Below are 19,107 nucleotides of genomic sequence, written 5' to 3'. Positions count from 1 at the left end.
GAAAGACCGATGGTATACGCCACACGGTAAGAGGGACCTCTTTCTCTTTCTCTCTCTCTCTCTCTCTCTCTCTCTCTCTCTCTCTCTCTCTCTTTCTCGTTCTAAGACTCGTGCTCGTATAGAAGGCCGACCTTTAAAATTTTCCTGCAGCTCGCGAAGGTACTTGTGTGTTTACTGCACGGTATGCCAACACCTGCGAGCTAGCGAGATCACGTTACCCCTTGCGGTTTAAGATTTCCATAGATGCGACGTCGATCCAACGGTGCGCGCTGCTTCCCCATTTCGATATAATCGACAATTTTCGATTGTAAACGTGTCGTTCCTCGTTCTTCTTTTCTATACGATTGGCAATTAAAATCGAACCTAGTTGCTAAGGGTTTGCTTTTGTAGATACCGAAGTCGCGTTCGTCGTGAGATAAAATTTTTTATTAGCCTGACAATTAATTACTCCATGAGAAATAAAGAGAAAAAAAGAGAGAGAGAGAGAGAGAGAGCTATGCGATCGGAATTATGGAAATAACGATGCCGCGATCGTAAGAGCCTTCCCGCGACAGGTACGGCCGCCGACAATCGTTTTTGCTAAGAACGAGATATCTCGGAAGAAACGAGATCTCCCTTTCGATTATGTTAACCGCGGGTGCATCGAGTTTATCGATACAGTAGCTCGCGATATCTCGGTAATGACAGACTGTATCGAGGAAGCTGCAACATCCGATAAGGCTACACAAAGTCGAGAAGACGTATCGTCGTTTATTAACTTTACTTCCGAACACCAACGTCCAATCTTTATTAGCCTATTCTCCTCGCACTTCCCTTGCGATCTTCCTGAACACGTTGTATCGTATTTTCTACTTACTACCTTGTTGTTCTCCGCAACTATACTTGGTTCTCGATTTGCGTAACCAGCTCGTAACGATATTTCCCACTGTCTCTCGACACTATCCCGTCTCGTTCTTTCAACTTCAAATCGTCTTTTAATTGGCCGAAAAAAAAAGATGAATGTTGAAGAATGAAAAGTGAAAAAGAAACGAAGAAAGAAAACGCGTCGGGTTTTACATTTACGCGAAAGGGAATCATTCGAAACGGACGAAAAAAGAAATAAAAAAAAAAAAGAAATGAAAAGAAAAGCTAAAAAAGAAATTCAATTGACTTCTTCGAGATTACAAGTAGAGACGAGATCTTGAAAGGAAATAATCGAAAGAAAATCGAGAACGAGTAAAGTGCCCTTTCGAGTTCGAACGCATAACAAAGCCGAGAAGATTTCTTCGTGACTACCTTCGACGAATCGGCAAAGCCTCTCTCGTCCTCGCCATAAAACAAGATCGCACGTCGCAAAACGATCGGGGGAGACGTCGTCGAGGAGCACCGACACTTGTCTCGTTTAATGTTAAATTGCATACTGCACGGACGGTGTCGAGTAAAAAGGAGTCACGACGAGACGGCTTTAACGAGCGGCAAGAAAATTGCCGTCGCCATCACCACCACCCTTGACATCGCTATAGCTATACTTTACTTTTGTCACAACTTATTCTATCCCGAAGAAAATTCTAGTGACAAAGGGGGGGGGGGAGAGAGAGAGAGAGAGAGAGAGAGAGAGATCGAAAGAAAAAGTTGAAACCTTTTAATCCAAAGTTCACGTACTTTCCAAGAAATATTTACTACGAATAGTAACCCTCTCTCTATCTCTTTCTCATTTACTTATGGTTACTTGAGCTCTTTCCTAAGCAATACGAGCTGCTCTCGAACATTCTGTTTCTCTCTCTTTCTCTCTCTCTTTCTTTTTCTCTCGCATGCAAGCCGCGTTAATTAAACGCGGGCGATTAGTTAGATACAGTTAATTATATACATTAATATGCAAATGGTTCTCTCTCTCTCTTTTTAACTACCTAACAGATTATTCACTTCTTATTTACCTGTCTCGTATTTTCGCGCTTACTCTCCTTCTCTCTCGCTCTTTCTCTTTTTCTTTCTCCTTCGGTTTCTCTATTCTGACTGGCAGATTAGGAAACGCCTTTTCCGCAGCTCGACGACATGCAACTTTTGCCTTTGAATCGAATCAACCGAATCCATTCTGGTCACCGATGTCTACAAGTAATTACTCTTAGAAACTCCCTTGACGGTGATTAAGCGAACCGCAGGGAGTTATGGTAAAAGGGATTTCCGAGTCTCTTTGCGGATTTGAAAACTACTAAAACATTGGGAATTTGTCTTGTACGAAAGCACAATTTCAAAGTCTTCGAGTTTTCTTATTTGATAAACAAATGACGTAACATAGCCAATTATCAAAATAAAAATGATAATTAACGAATTTGTAATCTCTTAAAAATTATTGATGAAAGAGAAATGACGATGACGACGATATAATTTCGAGTAAGAGAAAATTTTTTCTTCTCTCTCTCTTTTTTTTTCTTTTTTTTCCCTTTTTTTCCCCTCCTTGACACAAGAATCTTTCTAACATCGAACAAAGAAGACGAAAATGCAGAAGCATTTTCCACGATATCGACGACGAATAGCAAAGGCGAATTCCGTGCGAGGCTTCAGTTAAGCGAACAATGAGCTCATCGCGAGAGAATTCCTCTCGGCTTCTTCCTCGCGCATTCCGCGCGACTTCTCGCGGGATTCCAGTTTATGTGCCCGTGAGTTCGACTCTTAGAGTTATGTATGTATGTATATGTATCACCTTGGCGTTCGATAAAAACTGAAGAAATTCAAGTCGGAGTGTGTTGTGCTTCAGTGAAATAAAAAAAAATTCTTTACGAGTACCATGAAAATTTATTTTTTTACTATTATTATTTTTTTTTTTTTTTTTTAAGAAAATCGATGATATCGAACGAAAAGAGAATGAAAGAAAAAAAAACAACTTCAAAATTAGAGTCAGAAAATCCGAGTTAGTTAGCGTATTTCTATCGCACCTAGTTAATTATCACTAATGAACCCCAATTAAGGGTTTTATTCCATTACGTGGAATTCTACGATCGTTGGATCTCTCGAAGAATGTTTGTGCAGCTGAAAGCTTCGATGAATTTACATAAGTACACGGTAATACGTACGTTCGATGACGAATAAGTTTCTTACTCTGAAAGATATCTTAAATACATAAATATCTCTCTCTCTCTCTCTCTCTCTCTCTCTCGCTCTGTTTCTCGTTTACCATTAATCAAGATCTCGTGAACTAGGAAATACGAAGACAGGTGACGAAAAGGTGTAGAAAAGTCAGTTCTACGACAGGTAGATGTGTGCCCTTGTCCGACCTTATTAAAGCTGAAGGGCCTGGGAAGAGATGGGTCTTCTCTAGCACCTTCGTGTACCTCATGTAACTAACATTAGATGCATAATGCATGGATAGATGGGTAAGCTAGGTGTCGAGCTACGTGCGACATATATTCTCTCGGGTTGTCTTTCCTAGTAACCTGCGAGCACTCTTGAAAGAACCTGTCGTATATGAACTTTGTCAAACTAATGATTATTCAGTGATCTGTAAGCGAACTACTACTGTTCGACCATTCTCGATTTATCGATAAATTATAACGATAAAAAGAAAGAAGGAAAAAAGAAAAAAAAGAAAAAGAAAAAGAAAGAAAAAAAGAAAAAGAAAGAAAACCCGATAGAGACCAAGTTAACTATAAGAATTTCTACGACTGATTCAAACAGATAAAACGTTATAAAGCATTGTGATGGTAATACGGTGTTAACGTGCGCTTCGATATAAATCGCGAGTATGGTAGCATGGTACGAGAAAGGGTTTTAGTCGAAGCTGAGTTGTAAAACATCGAGTTCGTACGATATACATCTCGCTATCTCCAACGAAGAAAGATCGTCGTTAAAGCTTTCCAAAGTGTAAACAATAGAGCGTAAGACACTCGAAGGAAACTTAACCATAAATTTAAATGGAGGATACAAACGGTCGTCTTTGACATTGTCTTTCTTCGATGGAAAACGCGACTTCTTTTCCTTTTTCGACGTACCTTCATAGAGATAAATCATTCGATTCTTTAGATAATATAATGATATTCCTTGATGCGATGGCATATTACGTATGCACATGCAAGCATAGCTAGTGCAATTACAAGTAGGCGCAATGGTTGCTGAGGAGGAAGCTGCTTCGAAGAGGACTTGCTTTAAAACGACCTCTCTCTCTCTCTCTCTCTCTCTCTCTCTCTCTCTCTCTCTCTCTTTCTTTCTTTCTATACCGTTGGATTCTGAAGTGATTCTAAATCGATTTGTCGCGACGTCGTGCTCGACGTTCTACAAGGAACGACGCCTTCTGTCGCCATCGTCGTCCTCGTCTTTCTGAAAGATGACAACGATAAAATAAGTCTCGGCTGGACGAACCGGAAGATATGTTGGCAATAAAAGATAGTACGTATTTATGTATATATGTATGTACGTACGTACGTACGTACGTACTTAACGTGGTCCTTGCTAGTACGTCAAACCAAACCAAGAGAACGAAATACATACGTACTAGCAGAAGTACAGAAGAAGAAGAAGAAAGAAGAGAGAGAGAGAGAGAAACAGACAGAAAGAGTATAGTCAGTAGCCACGATAGAAGTTCGTACACGAAGGACAGGAAGGCGGCTTTCCACGGCTTACCACGGACGGCTAACAACGACGGTGGCCATTGTAGGGAGGGGGGAACCGTCGCTTGACTTTTACAAAGTGGACGCCTAACAAATGCCCGGCACGCATACATTAGCCCGCATTAATACCTGCTTGGATTTATTAATGCCCATATTATATTCATACGAGTCGTGTGTACGAGTTACGGCGCGATGCATTGCGCCGAGGGCACACATGAGCCACAAGCTCGATGATATATTCAGCGTCGCGCTTACTCTATTGTTCGAACTCAACCCTCTCCTCTTTCTTTTAGTTTTCTTTTTCTTCTCTCTCTCTCTCTCTCTCTCTCTCTCTCTCTCTCTCTCTCTCTCTCTCTTTGCCACCGAATCATTCCGATCCACGTTCGCTCCTCCACCGTTTCGTACGCATTTCAAACTACACGACTGCTTGTTGCGAAACTCAACAGTGTCCGAGCAATGAAAAGAAAAGTAAGTTCTAATGTCGCCTCTTTCATTTATAATTCTCGTTGATAACGGACCAAATGAAATCTATAACTTACGAGGATTTTATACGGGAAGTTTATTATTATAAACTATCCTGTAAAAATATTGGATTATTAAACGTAAAAAATAATCGATTAAAATATCGCTAATGCAGTAATAGGTAAAGAAATTAGATTGATAAGAAATGCACCTAACTACGTAGAACGAAGCAAAGAAGGTGACTAATCCGTACGGTTGTTGGCTAATGAATGACTTCGAGTCACCTCGAGTTTGTTAATATAATTTTGTAAACATACTCATATCGCGAGATCCTCTAATGATTCTGTATATATTTAAAAAATAATAATGAAATCGGTTCTATTATACCGATAGTATCTGAGCGCATAAATAAATAGATAATTTTCTTAGCTTTAAAATGGTTTTTTTTTCATCTTTCTACGACTTTCCGTTCAAAAGATATGGTCCTTAAAGTTTCTAATTCATAATTACATTGGTCACGTGACTGGAGTACGAGCGTAGTAAAAAATATAGGTCACGTCAATCAGCTGAGTGCGTATAGTAAATTCCAGGAATTTATATAGGTCAAACTTCATTAATTCATAAATATAATTTTTTATGAATGATTACTATTCCATTTAAATAAAACAATATCTCCGAAACTATGAGTCGTAAAGACTTGCAAAAAAGACCATTTTAATCGAAAAATTATTATTTTTAAAAGCAAAATTAATATTTTTATTTTTTTAATTGTTAAACAATTTGTTATAAACAATTATTTTATTATTTATTTATATTAACAAATAAAATATCTCCGAAACTATGAGTCATAGAGACTTGCAAAAAAAACCATTTTAATCGGCAAAATTAATATTCTTATTTTTTTTTTGTTAAACAATTTGTTATATATAATTAACTTATTTATTTTTGTTAACAAATGAAATATCTCCGAAACTACGAGTCGTAGAGACTTGCAAAAAAGACCATGTTAATCAGCACAATTAATATTCTTATTTTTTTATTTGTTAAACAATTTGTTATAAATAATTAACTTATTATTTATTTTTGTTAACAAATGAAATATCTCCGAAACTATGACTCGTAGAGACTTGAAAAAAAGACCATGTTAATCAGTAAAATTAATATTCTTATTTTTTTAATTGTTAAACAATTTGTTACAAATAATTAACTTATTATTGATTTTTGTTAACAAATAAAATATCTCAGAAACTACGAGTCGTAGAGACTTGCAAAAAAGACCATTTTAACCGGCAAGAAATATATTTTTTTTTTCTTTTCCTATTTGACAAATTTATTGTAAATAATTAATTTTTTAATTTAATAATAAATTAAAAATATAATCACAAAGAAAAAATGGATCACATTAAAAAGAAGGGACGCAATAACGCAACCTGGGGGATCGAACTTGGAAACCTCGCAATTTGAGCGCGGTGCCCCAGACCACTAAGCTAATTAAACTTTCTAAAATATCTTTCCTTCATAGCATACTTAAACCCAAGATGGCACATTGTAACTTACTGTAAAGAGAAGTGAAATTTCTCAACGGGTTCTGAAAAGCATTAACTCTATTCATCCAGCCGATCAGAGGACATAAATGAGATGAAAGAAAAGACGGATTAGCGTGACACTTTCACGATATAATATCGTCGACGTCCGTACTTATTTACAAAGGCGGAACGACGTCTTGCGTGCTCTCGACGATTCGGTATTATTATCTTAGAGAAAGTTACGAATATTGGACGACATATAAATAAGAAAATACATTTTATCGCTCTAAAGGAAAAAAAGAAAAGGAAAAAAAAAAGAAGAAAAAAGAAAGAAAGAAAGAAAAGAAGAAATTGTCAAATTCTCTTCTTCCTAAATCAAATAAAATCCTTATCGAAACTACTGTGTTATACCGTCAGAATCGCAAACGTCTCGTTAGAGTTCTCGTCTGAGTTCTCTCGGTAGATTTGAAAGAGAGTTCTTCGTTGCGACCGTGGGATTCTACTAACATAAGGACGATTCTCGTTCGGTGCGGTGAGTCTCTAACAAACGCAGCACGTTTCCTCTTCTTTCTTTCTCCTTTGACTCCCCCGCATGGAACGCACCCTTCCTAGCTCGTGTCAACGCGCAGAAGAACGAAACGAACACAAACGAGTTATACTTTAGGTGCCGCTCTCTCCATTCACTGCCCGTCTACTGACGTTCTCAAGTGGGCGTGTAGAGAGTAAGTCTGAAAGAGAAAGAAAGATAGAGAAATAGAAATAGAGAGAGAGAGAGGAAGAGAAAGAGAGAGAGAGAGAGTGAGTAAGTAGATATATAGAAGAAGAAGAAGAAGAAGAAGAAGGTAAGAAAAAGAGGAAGAGAAGCGTGGACACGAAGGACATGACAGCTTCGCTGAGCACGTCGATACTCGTTAACTATAACACTATTCGCCTCCAGCTTGAACTAGAGAAGCGTGCGTGCTGAGGATATCCAGCACGTAGATGAGCTTACACAACGTACGTTTCGAGAAGAAAAAGAGAAGAAATAAGAAGAAGAAGAAGACGAAGAAGAGGAAAAGGAGGAGGAGGAAGAAGTAGAAGAAGAAGAAGAGTAAGGCGGAGGTTCGCTATTATTCGTAACGCACGTGCTCGATCGCAAAGAGACGACGTTTCCCTCCACCACACCTCTTCCTCTCTCGTTCTTTCTTTCCCTTTCTCTCGATCTTCGTACTCTCGCGTTCATGACATGGGCGCCGTCGCGTTCGAACGTGCTTTACATTCGTGAAACGTCATCGTCGTTATCCTCGCCACAGAAACGAGAACGTCTCCACTGTCTTCCCTTTCTGTCGCCTTCTTCTTCTCCTCCTTTTTCTTTTTCTTCTCCTTCTTCTCCTTCTTTTCTTCCTTCTTTTGCTTCTTCTACCTTTTCTTCTTCTTCTTCTTTTTCTTCTTCTTCTTCTTCTTCTTCTTCTTCGACCAACCTAGAATTGGAAACTCGAGCGCGTGCTACGTATGGAAATAAGAGAGGCGCGCGTGCGTACGTTCACCGACGTCTACTCTCTTTGTCGGGATCTCCTCTCGCTTTTATATATAGGTGTATGTATATACATATTATATGTGTATATATATATATATGCACGTAGCCGCGCTTTGATTTTGTATAAAAGAGTAGCCCTCGATACGATCTGCAATTTCTCCCTACCGGCTCGTCTCTTGAATTTAACATTCTCCTGCGATATATCATTTCGATTGTCGTAAATTCTTCTTTAAAGGGATCTCTACGGAGAGAGAGAGAGAGAGAGAGAGAGAGAGAGAGAGAGAGAGAAATCGTAAGATCGATCGTGTATAAGAGAACGATGCATTTCTGGAAACGAGAAAAGGGTGGATACTGTGAAAAATTTACTGGCAATACGGATAAGAAAAGAAGATAGAGAAAGAGAGAGGGAGAAAGAAAGAAAGAGAAAGAATGGCCATTAACGACGAGTATCTCACGTTTTAACGGTCTCACACTCGCCAATCCGGTATAGACTGTTTATCGGTTTAATGTACGCCGTTATAGACGAGAATGGTGCGTACCATTAATCGACGATAAAGCGTCTCTGAAATTCTGACAATAAAGTGCCTGAAGATAATAGCGAGAACACACGACGAAGAAAAACAACATAGTGCAAATTTATCGAATTAAAAAAAGGATTATCTTACTATGAATGAATGTAACCTTAATATCTTGATTATTCCGATTGAATTTTGATCTTCAAACGAATTATAAATAATGATTTTTGAAAAGTATGATATTGAAATGTCTTGGTAAAGGAGAAATGATATAAAATTTCTCTCTCTCTTTCTCTTTCTCTCTCTCTCTCTCTCTCTCTCTCTCTCTCTCTCTCTCTCTCTCGTCTTACGACAATTATACGACAAGGGAGAAACGTGTTGTCTGTCAAAAGGGGTTGTAAACTCAAAGTTAGGGTGCGATTGAAGAAAAAAGAGGATCGTCAACATTACCACGTAAAATATTGTATTAAAGATCGAGCAAGGCAATTACGAATCCTTCCTCTTCTCCCCTCGTCGATAGTAGTGGACGACCGCGATTAGATCTAAACTGGTCGCTAATGCCGTTAATTGCGATGGATTGTGTAATTACCTTCGAAAGTGGTGGTGTAGTCGGACGCAGGTGCGGGCCTTTTATACTTAAGCGATACATACATATCGTGTGTATGTGTGTATCTATGTCTGTCTGTCTACTATCTTTCTCTTTCTCTTTCTCTCCCTCTTATTGGTAAGACGCGTGCGACATTACGAAGGCGAGTCAGCTATAGAACTCACCGGCAAGTACAAAGGATGATTTTCTACGAACGAACCGACTGTCTTTCTTTGAAAAGTCCCTTTGCTAAAGTTACATCTCGTGTTCTCTTTAATGTGATAGAGAAGAAGAAAAAGAAGAAGAACGAAGAACGAAGAAAAGAAAGGAAGAAAAAAGAAAGGAAAAAAAAGAAATCCTTTGCCCAAAAAATCCTTCGCGTCATTCATACATACTTTTCTCGTTTGCGAAGGTAATAAAAATTTATTATTAACGAAGCAAATCAAGAAAAAAATAACTACGCGAAACATCTCGTTGGATCGACGAATAAACGAACAAGCTCGAAGTCTCGGCATTTCTACGTTCGACCAGACGAAAATCACGAAATAAACAAAAGGGTCTAAAGAACGAAGGGGCCCCCGCCGAGAGTAATACGAAAGGGAAGCCCTCGGACAAGAAATTTCGCGGTAACTTCTGTCGCGTTTTGCCGGCTCTCGTGATCTTGCCGCGTGTTTAGGAGCTGTTGGAACGCGATCCGGTGCGGGTCCCTTTGGCCGCGGCTTGGAAAAAGCTCGTCGAGCAATTTGTGACTACACCGAGGTGCCGAGTCAAAGATATAAGCGCGAAACGTCGTTCGTCTCTCTCTTTCTCTCTCTCGTGTCTTGTCAAGCAACTTCTACTAAGTTGTGTATTTCCTCGCGACACGACTGTGTAACACACATTATACATATAGCATATACGTATCTTTATATGTACGTAACGTGCCGGATTCTGTGTCGGCATTCATCGGAGAAGTACAAAGTGGTTGAGACGAGATGCGAGCTCCATTGGATTGCTTTCATTAGGTCGGTAATGCCTAGGTAATTCGATAAAACTGAAAAATTCCGATGTCGCGTAAACGGGAGATATACGAGTCCAATGAGAGAGAAAGAGAGAGAGAGAGAGAAGGAAAGAAGAGTACTCGTGGAGTTCCATTTAAGGGCAGCGCGTGTTTCCGCGCGCTTACCATACTGCTCGCTCGCCCTTCGACGCTTCTTCTTCTTCTTTTCCATGACAAGAACGCGAGTACGAAGTAACTTTCGATATATACGTTTGTAAGTACCTACCGTTCAAAGGAATTTCTATTCCGACCTATTATTAGTTAAATTCGAAAAAATTCTAATTAGTTATAAAATCACAATAGATCGTAAAATAAAGAAAAATATTTGTATGAGACTATTGAATATCTTTACGTAGAGGTACACGTGCACGAGATGAAATAAGAGAGAAAGAAATGTAAGAGAAAGAAAAAGAAAGACAGAGAGAGAGAGAGAGAGAGAGAGAGAGAGAGAGAGAGAGAGAGAGAAATAAGCAAGTCCACGAGAAGTATTCGTAATTTCGGTGAGCCACGAACGGAGTTCCCTCGTCGGTCGTTCCTCAGTTTCCCCTCTCATGGTCGTCCTCGAACGACCTGTTCCAACTACCCGGATACGAAAAACACGATAAATCCTGCGTTACACGTAGGCGTGCCTACCTTCCGCGGTACCCGCAACACGAGGATCTCCGTGCGACTAAATTACGACGACGAGTTCGGGCTCTCTCCTTAAGTAAAGTGCAGGTTGCTTGTCCTGCCTTCCTTTCGTCCTTGGTAAAAGAGGCGCCCGGTTCTCGTTCCCGACTACACGTTCCTACCAATCGCCAACTTTTTTTTCTTTTCCTTGTTGTCTCCTCATCAATAACCATTCAACTTCTAGTTGCCTATATAAATACACGTTCTTTATCAAACTGATTACGATCGATATTCCCCAATGAATTATTTAGGCACATAGATAGATATATAGTTAACACCTCAATAAAGATGTACGAACAAACGATATCGCTCAATTGATGTTTCGAAGAAAGTTACGACGTTAAAAGGACCCCACCCTAATGCGCTTTAGAACTTTGCTCGTTATCTCTGAATCGTTTGGAGCGTTAATGAAGGGAATCAGTGAACTCTCTTACGTTTAATCGATGAAGACTCCAAGTACTGGCAGTGCCCTTTCGCGAAGCTCACTTAGGTACACGACATACCATACAAATGTTCTCTTTGATCAGATTACTACTCGTCGCCCTCTGACGAAGTTTCTTGCTCTCTTTATCTCTTTCTTTCTTTCTTTCTTTCTTTCTTTCTCTTTCTTTCTCTCTTTCTCTTTGTCCTTCCACAACCCTTAGACGCGTTCCATACACTTTTTCCACTTGACACAGTGCGCGCAGCTGCGCTCGGGAGGAAGGGTTCTCGAAGCAGAAAAAAAGAAAGAAAAAGAAAAAGAAAAAAAAACGAAAGAAAGGAAGAAAGAAAGAAAGGAGCAGACAATTTTCGAACGAGTGTGCAATGCGAGTCTTCTTCTTCTTCTTCTTCTTCGATCGTGATTGCCGAGGAACCTTAAATTACGCTTACGACACGCGTGCTTCTTGAAAAGCCCTTCCTTCTCCGACTAACCCATTTACCTTTTCTTCTTTTCTTTTTTCTTTTTTCTTTTTTCTTCTTTCTTTCTTTCTTTCTTTTTTTTCAATCATTTATCGATGCGTACTTACACGATGTTACGGCCAATTCGAGGAAGGAGTAATCGCTGTTGCACGCGTTCTCCATCCTCTCCTCCTCCTCCTCCTCCTCTTCCTCCTCCTCTTCCTTCTTCTCCTTCTCCTTCTCCTTCTTCTTCTGCTCCTCCTCCTCGTTGCAATCGTATAAGATAGCCTAAGATGTTTACGCTTTCCAAAGCACCGCCTCGAGGAGATCGATCGCTTTACACGAACGAGACAAGAACGAACGCGCGCGCACGGAGAATTAATGAACGAGTCGTGCCAAGAACGCGTAATACGTTTCTTGGAAAAAAGAAATCTCGATCGGTCTTTGGTAATTTCAAGATCGGCCTTCGGAAGTTAAGAGGAAGAACAGAGAGAAAGAGAAAGAGAATAACAGAAAAAATGGAGAGAAAGAAAGGGAGAAAGAGTGATAAAAAGAGAGAGAAAGAAAATGAGACTGATACGAGAAAGAGAGAGAGAGGGGGGGGAAGTGATAAAAAGAGAGAGATAAAAATGAGGAAGAGAGGAAGAAAAGAAAAAGAAAGATAAATAAAAAGCGAGAGAGAGAGAGAGAGAGAGAGAGAGAGAGAGAGAAAGAAATGAAGTAAAGAGAAAAAGAGATAGGAAGAGATAAAAATGAGGAAGTGGAAAAGAGAGAGAGAGAGAGAGAGAGAGAGAAAGAAAGAGATAGAAGAGGGGAAGAGCTGTGGGAACTTTAAGTAATTTATAGGATGTTGTAACGGGATTTTTACAACATTGGACATTGCAGCATGAGAACGGTAGACTAGCAAAAAAGTGGAGCTACGATCGAGGTCGCGACTTGGCCGCGTACGCCCACGAGCGCCTAGACGGCCATTGTCTCTCTCTCTCTCTCTCTCTCTTTCTCTCACTCTCTTTCGCGTGCTTAAAAACGTGCTCTCGTTTAGAGGCAAGAGACCGTGTCTCGGAGTCTCGTCTTCCCACCGTAAATCACGGAGATGATCTCGAATCACGCCCTGGCCGTTGCGTTCTGCTCCTTTTGCCCTCACCATCACCCACCGATATTTCTCTTTTTTTTCTCTCTTATTTTTTCTTTCTTGTTTTGTTACTCTCCTTCGCATACACACACATACATATAGACAATTGTTCTTTCACAAAAAAAATTATCGCCGAAGCAACTATCATGAACGAATTTTATCGTCTAACTTTGTTTTATTTACACGATTAATTATTTGCCAATATGATTTTATGTAGGAACAAAGGAGTATAAAAGCAAATTAATAAGATTTATTCAATAAAGAGAGAGAGAGAGAGAGAGAGAGAGAGTTCATTCTATTCTCTATATCTCCTATAATCGATAGATTACGTCCACTAAAGATTTTCCCGCATCGATTAGAGAAATTATCGTCGTACGTAAAAGCGCAAAGCGTATAAAACTAAACGTTCCAGATCTCTCTCTCTCTCTCTCTTTCTCTCTCTCTCTCTCTCTTTCTCTCTCTCTCACTCTCCCTCTCTTTCTCCCTCTCTCTTTCTCCCTCTCTCTTCCTCTTTAGGGTTACGAGGAACGCAGAACAATACCGTGCGACTGTTAACGAACCGTTAAGGATTTAATAGCTCAATAAAATTTTTTAACGACTCTTAGCTACAGGACTTTATAGGATAATGGTCGAAGCGCCGGGTAATTTCGTTTATGGTTCGATCAATGGCTCGTACTTGATCGCGCGACAATCATTTTCTTTTTCTCTCTCTCTCTCTCTCTTTCTCCCTTTTTGCGCGTTTTCCACGGATGAAAATGGTCCGTATTGGATTTTACAAAAAAGGGGAAAGAGAAACGAGAGGAAAATAAAAAATAACAAATAAAAAAGAACAGAAGAGTTAAATTTAAATACATCGCGTTTTAAAAAGATTGATTTTTTTTTCTTTTTTTCTTTCTATGTCTCTCCCTCTCTCTATTTATCTATTTATCTATCAATCTTCGGCCCGAGTGTTATCCACGTAAAGAGGAAGATTACGAAAGAGTATATCCGAGAAATACGTAATTCAAGGATTAAGAAGACTGGTTAAAGAAAAAAAGGAAGAAAGAAAGATGCTTCGTGCAGTGCAAAGTCGATTCGTACGGTGTACGGGCTCTTAATTATGCACCACCCACCCGATATATTTCGAGTCTCACGGCCACCGTTAAAACTCTTACGTGTACCAATGGGAGACACCGCGTCGCGGTAATTACAGCTCGGTAGGGTCGCAACCGGTGCTTTTAATAGGACGATAATTATGCTTATAGAATGACCGTAAATCGACTAATCGTCCACGCTCATACTCTACGTCTCCCCTTTCCTCTCTCTTTCTACTTTCTTCTATTTCTTCCTTTTCTTCCTTCTCTTCTTTTTTTTTTCTTCTAATAGGTAAGTATACGAACGGAATGGTACCTACAACGCAAGAAAACGGTCTGTCCGTCTCTTTTCTATATATGAATATCTTCGAAAGAGAAGCTCTTTCAGAATTCAGACTCACCGCGAGTAATGAGCATGAAAGACTCCAACGATAACGGCTCTTGTCCTATCCTTTTAATTTTTTCTTCCTTTTTCTTTTTTTTTCATTTTTTTCTTCTCTTTATTTCTTTCTTTCTTTCCTCTCTTTACTATCCCTTTCCGTTCGTCCGTCCTTTCTCAATAGTCGATGAAGTTATCCTCGAGGCTTCGAGAATCCACGATGATCCACGATACGTTTTATTTAACAATGACCGGATTATATGGGAAAGAAAAAATACGCCGGATTGGACAGGTGTTCCTAACGAGCTGTAGCTTTGCCAGATTCTCCGGTTATTTTCTTAAACGAATAAAATTGACCGAACGATTAAGGATCTTACTAATGCGAGAAACACACGGGAGAATTCGTTAATGTGACCTTGGAGAAGGTCGATAGCCGAGAACGAGATGTGGCAGTCTGTGCACGGATTCTCTCCGTCTCTTTCTCTCTCTGTGAGATTAATTACAAGTGCAATTTAAGCGAGCTTCTTTATCCTCTTTCCACCACGAGATCGATGCCGATCAAAAGAATACCATTCGTTTGCTTTACGTGGGAATTTAATTTTCTTCTTCTCTTCTTCTTTTTTCTAACTCTTTTTATTATTCAAAAAAAAGATTAAACGTTGAATGAAAACGTCGTATGTGTGTGTGTGAATATACTATATATATATATATATATTGATCGTATCGGTTCTTAATTGGTATTATTAATGGTAGGATAACACGTCGATTAACTCTATTCAAATTGTCGTATGAATATAGGAAATGTGCCGTAAAAAAAAAGTTAAATATATCCGAAATGCCAATCTAAAATCTCGCATAAAAAACTCTATCTCTTTTAACAAGAAATAGAATAAAAAAAGGAAAAAAGAAAAAAAGAAAGAACGCATCGAGATTTTTCCCATGAAATTCTAAAAACGAGGATCGCAGAACGAGGGATCTAAAGTTTCGATGAAAAAAACATAGCGTGGGATTCGCAATTAGTTCGGTAGTATACACGCACCGTATTGTCCTTGTCTTCGTACGACCGAGATATCCCTCGTAACTCTTTCTCGTCCTTTCCTTATTCCTTTTCCGCGGAGAATCGTTTATGGTGTAGCCGTAACGGCGGATGTCCAAGGCCACGCCTGTCACCTTCGTTCCTTCTCCAACATATAAAACACCTTTACCTTCCCGTGTGCTTTCCACTTTGATCGATCGAACAAAATTCCAATAACTTATACCTACTCGATGGACGTTCATGTTTCATATCATTTTCAACACAGCCGATACTAATGTCTATTTCCTTTTATGAGAAATACATTAATATTACATCTGGAAAGAAACTAGACAATTTTTTTCTTTTTTTTTTCTAATGAAACTATTACGTAAAAGAAAAAGAGAAAGAGAGAGATATTTACAAAAATCATACATTTCAAAATTACTTTTTCCCTTTTTATATGTACACCTATATCGAACGCGTACGATTTTATCGTGCTAATTTTGGGACAATGGAGCTTGAATCGATGCTAGTTGCTACGAAGGAAGAAGGAGAAGAAGAAGGTACAACGTTCGAGGATGCACGAGCAACACCGTAGCAACGGACGGTAGTTAACGGTGCGAATTGCTCGCCATATACGTATCGTGTACGCGCTTATGTTGGCCCGGCTAATGCCAATGGAGAGCCCCCACGTACGGTTTACATAGCCGTAAATATACCGCTGGACTAATGTGGTGCAACTTTACGTCGCCGGTTTACACGATGACCCCCTACTGCTCTCCTCTCTTTCTCTCTCTCTCTCTCTCTCTCTCTCTCTCTCTCTCTCTCTCTCTCTCTCTCTCTTGGACGCGTGCATCGCTTAACGTGTACGTTCCTATACGTAACTTCACATAGGCGCTATATCCTTCGGTCTAATCCACCCGGTACGTGCCAGACTAATTAGTAATTTAAATTCGACGATCGATCCCTCCCAAAATGGCCATTTAAACGAACGACTCTCGAGCTGAGAGTAATGCGAGAACTACGTCTGAATCGATTAGCGAGAGCGAGGCTTTCGAGGATTCCGTAACACGATCTATATATCTCTCTCTCTTTCTCTCTCCCTCTCTCTATTTCTATCTTTCCCTCCTTCCTTTTCTCTCTATTGGTCGGTAAGTCTTTGTTCGATTAGATAGAATGATTGTTTTATTATAGATCGAAGGATATGTTTAATCCTTGGACATCAACGACTAATCTATGATCATAGTATTACTTTGTCCACAACTCGATGCACGATATAGAATAATAGTTAACAAGGATAATCGTGGCTCGCGAAGGACGAAAGCATTTCCGCAAATTTGCTTCTTGGAAGATGATAGTTAAGAAGAAAGACGCGATCTTTTTCTATCGAGAAAGAAAATATACTGTCCTTGGATATCCGAGAAAATTTCAATACGATCTTCCGCGTTGAAATTAAAAAGAACATGTCGTACCGTTCGAAATATTTACGATCGTTATTAAACGATATTATAACTGAGTATAATAATTTACAATCGACTTATTCACAAGGCGAATTAATTTGAACGAATATCACGATATCGTCGAATTAATTTAATCTCTAAAATATAATAAAAGATCGATATGTATGTCCTCGAATGCATATACATAAGGTCACGAGAAAGTGGCATAAGTCTGTTATCGCGTCTGTATATTGGCCCGTTCCACTGACCCTAAAGGTTGATGAACACGTCTTCTACGAAGAACTTTTGCCAAAAGAGGAAAGTACGAAGTAGCGTTCATCGATTATCCTAAGCACGGTTACGTGCATTCGCGGTTTTCTCTAAGCTTCCTTTCTCGATCGAATCGATCGAAGGAGAAACAAGTGGTCTGTCGTAATAATTAAAACGTAAGGAAGAAGACGGATGTCTTTTTTTTTCTTTTTTTATAGAAACAGAAAGAGAGGGAGAAAGATAGATGGATAGATAGATAGAGAAAGATAGAGAGATAGAGAGAAAGAGAGATAGGTAATTGGCATCTCCCAATTAGGGAGATAAATGTTATCCCTTCTTATGTTGGCCACAAAAGTCGATTTAGGGTATATAGGAGGAAGTTAAAGAAATCTGCTTTTTCGCATGGAAGGAAGACATTGTCCACAGGTTAATCCTGCGGTCGCGTCATTCTTCTGCAAGTCACTGATAGCTTACGGCTGATTGCAGTAATCTTCGCGTCGTAGTTTTGGAAAAAAATCCTTGGAAACCCTAGCGCGAGCGTGAGGCATTACTAAATAACGGTACGCGTAAGTACCGGGCTTTAATGTACGGGAGAGAAAATATAATCGGTCTTGGCTTCGAGGTCGGAGCCTGGAAAACTACGCGTCTATCTCTATCTCTCTATCTCTTTCTCCCGTATGAGTTACGTGCGGCCTTAAAATCCCAACCTTTTTTTTTCCTCTTTTTTCTTCTTTCTTTTCCCTCCCCTCCCCCCTCCTCCGCCCCTCCCCCACGTTTTTTCCTCTTTTTCTTCTTTTTCTTTTTTTTTTTCTTATTCACTCGCGATAGTACACGATAAACGTTGGAATATGCGTTAGACCGTATTAGGTATCGATGCCGAGCAATTTGTTTGCCGTGTATGTACGTAAGTACGTACGTACGTACGAAGAAACGTCATTATCCTGTATCGCTTACATTAGCGCGTTCCAATTCTCAGTATTTCCTAATTAATAAGATAAGTAGAAATTTGTCCTTGATTTGCGTTGATTTCCCTAACTACTTATGTAGTATCTACATCTTAAATATCTAAAGTTATGTATAACCAAAGAAAAAGAAAAGGATTAAGATATACACACACAAATATATATATATATATACGTACATACATAAACGTATATATAATATAAGGATCCTCTCTCTTTTTCTTTCTCTATACAAGTTCAGTGCTTGCATCACGGAGAGATAGTAAACATTGCAAGTCCGAGTCCTGTTTGGTCGAGTGTGACAAGCTAATGGTGTCCTTGCTCCGTCGAGAGGCCCCGATTGAAAATACCTCACCGGTAATGTCTACCAAATCGGACCAAAGTGAGTGGCCACTGCTAAGGCTAGCCGCAGATGCTAGTGACACGAGCGAGGCTGCAGTCGGCGTTGCAGTTGCAAGTCGACGTTCTACGGAACGAGAGAGGAGAAGGCGAATGTCCAACGTCGGCTGAGGTGTCGGCTTTCGTACTACGTGCCACGCGAACGTTCTACTAGCGTAACACTGAAAACTATAAAACCGCAAACCGCGTGCACCTGGACGTGACCGACTTAAACGAATACGTATGTATGAATGTACATATGCATGTATGCATGTATTCGCCCTACTGAATTCCAAAATCTCCAATATTTTTCGAGTCTGACCGAAGAACGATCTTCTTTTTATTACCGGTGTAATCCTTTTATAGTTTCTTATTTTATCTCTCCCATTTCCTTACCTCTACTTTGTTTCTCATACCTAAGAAGCTCTGAAGATGTTGTCTCTCTCTCTCTCTCCTTCTCTCTGTCTTTTTTTTAAACAAGGAAAGAAGAAAAAAAGAAAAGAAAAAAAAACAGGATCAAACGAAACGACATCGGCCGGTGTATCGGCGGCAAGAACGTAAAGTCGAACACTCGCGTGAGCAGAAATTATGCAAAGTAGAGGCCAAGGCTCGCGAGTCGTGCTCGTAAAGCGGATGCTGACGAGCGACCGCCGAAGTTATGCAAATTTCAATCAGGGAAAGCTGAGT

General features: G+C 39.6%; 1 protein-coding gene across 6 annotated transcripts in view; it reads right to left on the bottom strand.

Moving 5' to 3' along the window:
* Nucleotides 1-19,107, bottom strand: part of LOC122634614 (Krueppel-like factor 3) — a 244,337-nt gene that overhangs the window by 169,573 nt on the left and 55,657 nt on the right. The window contains exon 1 of one of the 6 annotated variants that reach the window (XM_043823719.1): nucleotides 3,966-3,988. The exons of 3 other annotated variants lie outside the window; for them this stretch is intronic. In XM_043823719.1, coding sequence (XP_043679654.1) covers nucleotides 3,966-3,971 — 6 coding nt within the window. In that variant the 5' untranslated portion in view covers nucleotides 3,972-3,988. 2 more of the 6 variants (XR_006328438.1, XR_006328437.1) reach the window with 2 other exon arrangements.

This window comes from Vespula pensylvanica, chromosome 15 (genome assembly GCF_014466175.1).
Source record: "Vespula pensylvanica isolate Volc-1 chromosome 15, ASM1446617v1, whole genome shotgun sequence".
NCBI classification, from domain to species: Eukaryota; Metazoa; Arthropoda; class Insecta; order Hymenoptera; family Vespidae; genus Vespula; species Vespula pensylvanica.
The sequence above is the reverse complement of the archived record's forward strand: the minus strand, read 5'-3'. Positions and strand labels throughout refer to the sequence as shown.